Source organism: Homalodisca vitripennis, chromosome 5 (assembly GCF_021130785.1).
Source record: "Homalodisca vitripennis isolate AUS2020 chromosome 5, UT_GWSS_2.1, whole genome shotgun sequence".
NCBI classification, from domain to species: domain Eukaryota; kingdom Metazoa; phylum Arthropoda; class Insecta; order Hemiptera; family Cicadellidae; genus Homalodisca; species Homalodisca vitripennis.
This window is the reverse complement of record NC_060211.1, coordinates 163,576,307-163,583,349: the sequence shown is the minus strand read 5'-3', so window position 1 is coordinate 163,583,349 and position 7,043 is coordinate 163,576,307. Positions and strand designations below refer to the sequence as shown.

General features: G+C 35.3%; 1 protein-coding gene across 4 annotated transcripts in view; it reads right to left on the bottom strand.

Annotated features, from left to right (window-relative positions):
* Positions 1-3,648: 3,648 nt before the first annotated feature.
* LOC124363095 (F-box/LRR-repeat protein 15-like) overlaps positions 3,649-7,043 on the bottom strand; it is a 28,488-nt gene continuing 25,093 nt past the window's right edge. For all 4 annotated transcript variants that reach the window (XM_046818206.1, XM_046818205.1, XM_046818204.1 and 1 more), the window contains one exon: positions 3,649-3,963. In XM_046818206.1, the coding sequence (XP_046674162.1) occupies positions 3,807-3,963 (157 nt within the window). In that variant the 3' untranslated portion in view covers positions 3,649-3,806. The remainder of the gene's footprint in view (positions 3,964-7,043) is intronic.

The following is a 7,043-nucleotide window of genomic DNA, read 5'->3' as shown; positions in this document are numbered from 1 at the left end:
TATGAAAATTACTGACCATAAACTCATTTACTGCAGTCTAATGTGGAAAAAGAAAAAACCGTTGCCAAGTTTGTAACATATAGAGATTTTTCAAAAGTTTGACATTGAGGGTGCATTAGCCAGGCTGAGTAAAGTAAAATGGGAATGTACCTATGAAATGACGGAGGTGTGAGATGTATAAATAGTTTTATTGCTTCAAATGTGAGAAGTATTTTTGATTCTTTGGCACCCTTGGTGACAAAAAAGAATAACGAAGAAGAAAGCACCATGGAGAAATAAAGAAATTATTGACTTAACAAAATTGAAGAATAAGTTACGAAAAAAATTTGCAAAGACTAAACAAGAGCGTGATTGGATAGAATATAAAAATATTAGAAATAGATTAAACGGTGTTGTACGCAAAGAAAAAAAGAATTTCCTTGTTGAAAAACTGACTGACTGTAAGGATTCTAAGGGGTTTTGGAAGTGCCTGAAGCAGAGTGATATAGTGAAGAAAAAAGAGCAAAAACCACCTCCCAGCAGATATAAATGTGAATGAAATAAATAACTATTTCTCAAATATGGGTTCCTTTTATGAAGCAGACGAAGAAACTGATAAACAATTACTATCGACAGAGACAACGTGGGGCCTTGGTCAATAATGATTGTTTTTTTAGAAGAATATTAGAGGACGAAGTAAAAGTCGGCTATAAATGGAGATCACCTCCAGGGCAGTTGGAGTAGATGACATAAGTATTTTAATGATAAAAGCCGTCAGTCCATATGCCATTGGTGCTATCACCCACCTAATGAACAAATCTTTGTCAACTGGTGAGTTTCCCAAAGAGTGGAAAACAAGTAATAGTTCACCCTTTGTCAAAAAAACCTAAACCCGAAAGATGTCAATGACCTGAGGCCAATATCTATACTACCAGCTATGTCGAAAAGTCCTTGAAAAATTAGTAACTAGACAAATTGTTGAATACGTAAACGCAGAACGATTGCTCCCTAAACTGCAGTCAGGATTCAGAAGAAACCATAGCACCTGCACTGCGTTGATGAATATGTTTGCAGACTTGTTTGAGGCGAGGGATAGAGGCAGGTGTAGCTCTGTAGTTATGCTTGACTACTCTCAAGCCTACGACTCCATAAGCCATGAATTACTGCTTGCGAAATTAAAATATCTGGGCTTTCAGGACGATGCAATTACCTGGGTTAAGTCTTATTTAAAAAACAGAGAACAGGTGACCTAAGATGGGTTCCGAAGTCTCACATCCCCTCGAGAAATCGAGAGGAGTGCCGCAGGGAAGTTGTCTGGGCCCTCTTTTGTATACCCTTTATACAGCCGACCTACCCGATTGTGTGCGTCACTGCACACGTGCATGCGTATGCTGATGACTGCCAATTGCATCTATCTTATGAGCTGAACTCAATCGACCAGGCTATTATGGCAGTCAATTCTGATCTTTTGAGAATAAGTCAATGGTCGATAAGGCACGGTCTCAAATTGAACGTTGACAAATGCACAGTAATCCATGTTGCACCCTCCCACCATGATCCAACGTGTCGTTGAGGCAGCTGTGCAAGTCAAACTTGGTGACGAGTTGCTAAGGGTGAGTGACGCTGTCAAAGACTTTGGGGCGTGGTGCTTGACAGTTGGTCTCACCTTCTCTGACCATATCACTTATGTTGCTCAACAGGCTTTTGGGGAGGCTTAGGGGTCTGTACAGATACCGAACCATCCTACCAGTTGCAGCTAAGCTCCAACTGGTACAATCAATAATTCTGTCAGTTGCTATATTACTGTTTTCCTGCATACGGCAATAGCATCACGCATGATGAAATGAGCCGTATTCAAAGACTGCAGAACGCAGCTGTCCGTTTTGTTTTCAGCCTCCGTGAACGGGAGCATGTGTCTGCATTTCGGGATGCTGCCCGGACTTTTGCCAACACAAGCCGTGTGCAGGGATGCAGACTTGCACTCTAGTCCACCGTGTGCTGGCGGCGCGGGAGCCGTGGGTACCTGGTGGATAGACTTGTGACCCGGGGGGAGGTTGCTCTCCGCGGTACCCGACAGGACGCGCTACTGCATTTTGCAAGGGTTAGGCTTGAGGTGGGAAGGAGAGGGTTCTCCTACTTCGGGCCTAAACTTTATAATGATCTCCCCTGTGACCTCAAGCAGCTATCGGTCTCGGCTTTCAAAAAGAGACTGAAGCAATATCAGTCTCACCTGTATAGATAGTTTATTTATTTTTATTATTTCATATGTTTTGATATTATTTTGATTGTGTGTTAATTACTTCTTACTCTTGTTTGTCAGTTTTGAATTTGTGTTGAATATGTTTTTAATTGTTATTTTTTTAGTGTAAGTTCTTTGACTAGGAGTTGTGCTGTAAAGCAGTATTGAGCTGATGTGTCACTCGTCAATAAAGGCATTTTTTATTTATTTATTTATTTATTATTTATTTATTTATTATTTATTTATTTTAAAGCAGATAACTTCGAGTATGTATAAGGACACTATTGCAAGTATCTTCAGTTCAGTGAAAGCAGCTCTGCAGGAGTCAGATGGGTTTAGGCCAGCTAGTATTCAAATAGCTTTTTTTTTGTGCTACCAGGACACGATGGAGGTTTGAATGGAAGGAGTTGCTCCAGATCACCAATCCATATCTCAGGTAGGATTCAAATAGTGAGTAGTAAGCAGTTTTAGCTGTTTCAATGTTGCTGATATTTTTTATGCGTCTGATAATGTAAGTGCTACTGCTGAGCTTTCTGATTAGTTGATCGATGTGTGGGTTCCAGGTTAATTTGCTGTCAATGATGACTCCTAAGTATTTAACTTCATAGTTAGTAAATTGAGTAGTTCAAGTTATGCTCACAGCATTCTGTCACTGTGCACATGTTTAGAAACATGTAAAGCAGTCTATTATGCTTGTGTAGTATCTGTTTTACAATACAGAATTGTTGTTTGGGTGCACAGTAAAACTGTAAAAAAATATTGGTTGCACAGATGAGTATAATTAGAACAATCGCTCAAAAACTAACTAGTTGTCGACCATTATTTAGCAGTTTAAGGTATTGACACTAACAGGAATATATGTTTATGAAATCATAAAGTTAGTGATAGATAGGCCTGCCTTTTATAATGAGTTTAACTCCACACACCACTTTAATACAAGGAACAATACAATATTTCAGTATCCCCACCATAATCTCTCCTTATTTGAAAAAAGCCCATTATATATGCGTTTAAATTTTTTACCAAAATACCTCCCCATTAGCTTGATTTAATCAAAAACAAATTTTAAAGTCTGTAAAGGATAAGTTGGTGAAGGAGGCATATTACTCCTTGGATGAGTACCTGCTTGATAGCTGGAACTAATTTGCTGCACCCTCCTGTTTTTGATAGATTTTAATATTTTAATTTATCTTTTGTATTTATTTGTACTATATTATCTGTTGGTGTATTATATTATAGGGTATTATAAGTGCAGATTGATATATAAAATGTATTTTAGCTTTAGTTATGATAGTTTATATTTTATGTCTTATGACGATGCACCTGTATTTGTACCTTGTACCCATATAATACGTAATGTGCAAATAAAGAATGACTAATGACTTATTACATTTAAAAAAGGATAAAGGATAAAAATCAGTAGACACAAATTGTAATTAAAATATTACTCATTTCATTTCGTCTTACAAAAGTGTAAAATATATTTTGTTAAATATTACAAAAGTTGTTTGAAGAATCACTTTTATCTTACAGTTTTGTGATTTATAAAACTAGAATAACAATATAGCTAGCCAAACGTGACATAAAATTAAACATTTACTCTACACAAAATAACTTTTGGTATGTTGGGATGAGGTGGTATTAGACGAACATTCTTGGAAGCTGGAATTTTGAGGTTGTTGTGGACTAGAGGACAATTGGCACAAGAGACACTTTCCAGGTTGTGACAGTACTCGATCAGCAAACTGGAACAAATGTTACATGTCAGCATTTAGGCTGTGACCTAACACTGCTAATGAAAACAAACAGTTTTACCACTTATACCGGATAACAATGTTTACCCCAGCTGATTATTAAACAATTGTACAATGAAAGGAATGAATAGTATAAATGTGACAGAAAAGTACATCCTTTATTGGTGGCAAGAGAAAAGAAGAGACCTGGCCCGTGCCGGCGCACAGCTGTGTACTAGTGTGTTGCCGCGCAGTAATTTCAGGCGCTTCGCCCCACAGCCAACACTGCGAATTGTTTATCCTAGCAATGGAGTTATTTGTTTTCAGTAATGTGGCAATATTCAATATTGTGTTAGTCAGTAAGGTATCAATGTTAAATTTTATGTACATAAAAGCACTACATTTACATTATACATATATGAACATTAGTAATTGTTATATTAACAATTAAAAAAAATCTTCAATTTCAGCAATTCATTCCTTTAATTATTGTTTGTTTACAACCACTGTAGAGCCTAATTATTAGAATTTATTACAAACATAAATTTTGCTCAATTTTAATTGATCAAAACAGTACCGTCATTTAAATTATCTTATAAAACATAACAATTAGGCCGCAAATCAATCAAAACAGTGTAACAATAATGGAATTACGAAAACTAGGCGCGGCAACATACTAGTAGTAGCGCCTGCAATTTTCAGATAGGCCATAATCCAGGTCTCTTCTTTTCTCTCGCCATCAGTATATATTATACATTACACTTGGTGTCTCCACATACACTTGGTGTCTCCACACCTGCAAAACTTTCTAGAAATAGTCCTGAAAATCACCATTTTCACTATAAATAGTCCTGAAATTCACCATTTTCAGTACCTATCTTTTTGGTTGATGCTGGCACAAATACTATTTACAAATTCATAGCGTTTATTGAATAGTCCAGCCATATCTAACATGTTGTGACATCAAAATAGCCTTGTCCATTTTTTTTATTTCATTTTTGTCACTGCCATTAGCACGTTTTTACACAAAGAAATTGATTCAGTAATGTGTTACCAAGTCACACGGCAACCACATTTTTATTCCCCAACGGTATCTCTTTTTTCTTTTTTGGCATCTCTCAATTATTGTCTCAACTGAATGTGTAGCCAAGTCTGGAACTAATGATACTTTCATCTATTGCGAGATTACGACTGGAGGAAAAATTAAATTTGGAAACCCTATTTACATGGTCAATTAGTGGCTGGAATTGGACACAAGCATCACATTAGGCTTGAAACCTATTCCTGGTAAAAATTCTTGATAATCAAAAACTCTATTGATTAGACCACTGTATTAGAACTAGACTATAAACTAGTCTGATTGTAAATTGCTTGTTTATTCCCATTTTCAGAAGATTTGTTAAAAAGGCGTACATCTTTACTATTGTGACAGGATTCCAGGATTTTGAGTGGATGTGAGGTTTCAATGGTTTGCTATTATTTATAAAACCTGTGGAATACTTGTTGGTCCATCTTACAAAGATTTCTAAAAGAGCTCTAGTAAAACAGACTGAAATCGTGTTGCTGGAAAAGAGTTACAGGGCGTACCATGTTTTGAACCCGAAAGTTCCTGAAATGAAAATTGGTGGTAAAAGTTAACATTGCCATCCAATACCATCCTCGTAATCAAAAGAGGATAGACCTACATCACTTGTATGACCTCTAGGCTTTGTTTTTAACTTAGGTTTAGGTCTGTGTGGTGTTAGAATGCCAAATCTTATGTCTGTGGCATCATCCTCAGTTGACGAACAATCGTCGTTTTGTACAAAAGATCTAAATGACAAGTGATCTTGTCTAGACCTATTAGTTTGTAATGTTGAAGACAAATTAAGATCACTGTCTGTATTGTCAAAACCTACACTATAAAACATCACTTTCAATAAAACCACTCACAGAACAATCACTTTATCTTCCAACACTCTTTTCGTACCGTATTTTCACCGATAGATGAATCTCTACACTTAATTTTTCAATAATACTCAATATAAGAAATAAAAATAACAACTGAACTGATAGCTTAGTGCGAACATGGCAAAACTGATTAACCAAGAGAATATTGTTGACTCAGATTAGCGATGTCACTGCCACTTATATTTTGTTTCATTTATAACACTAATATGATAAAAATACTTTTGATAAATTATTTTTTTTAAAGATTGGCCCTTTATAAATATAAATATAGGGTAACAAAAGGTATAAACCATCTCAACCTGATTTTTTGCTTATTTCTAATAATGATTTATTTTATTATAATTACTGTATGTACTATAACATACCCTCATTACAACAATATATAACATTGTGATATTTGAGTCTGATATGTGTATTCTATAATGGAATTGGCGATAATTTCTCTAAAAGAAAAACAAAATCAGCCTGCTTTTAATAAGCTATACAGTTAATATTTCAAGCACTGGTCCGGAAATATGTGGCCATGAATGGATTGCTAAAACGTTTTTTGTGTTTTCTTGAAAACTCATGACTCAGAAACTTGTTAATATATAAAAAGGTACTTACACAGTTGAAACCATTGTATTTTTTTCTTTATTGTGATGCAAACTTTAATATTTCTTTCTGAAATTATTACAAAGGTACAAAACAATTGTTATACAAGTTTATTGAAAAACTGCATCAACAAAGTTTTGTACAAAGAAAACAATGCTTATTTACACACAAAACAGTATAATGATATAAAAGAAAAATGTTATTGGGTATTATTTGTTAGTAAATCCATAACCAGTCTAATCAAGTGTCTTAGCAGACAAAAATACTTAAAGAATCCAAGTCACCAGCAGCTGTTGCTTTGTAAACAGTGCACACATTCTAAGGGAATATTCTGTTATTAACAAACACAATAGGCGTCAAATTGTGTATTATGGAATTACAATGTAAAATAAGGGATTATTTATAACACTAAAATTTGAAATATTGATTCCGTTAAATTGTGTGATCGCATTCTTTGGGAGTTTTGGTGTTCCACCAAACTACAGGATCTGTACCGTACTCAAAGTGTTAATAGGCTAAGATATCTCAGTGGGTAAAAAGTAACAAAA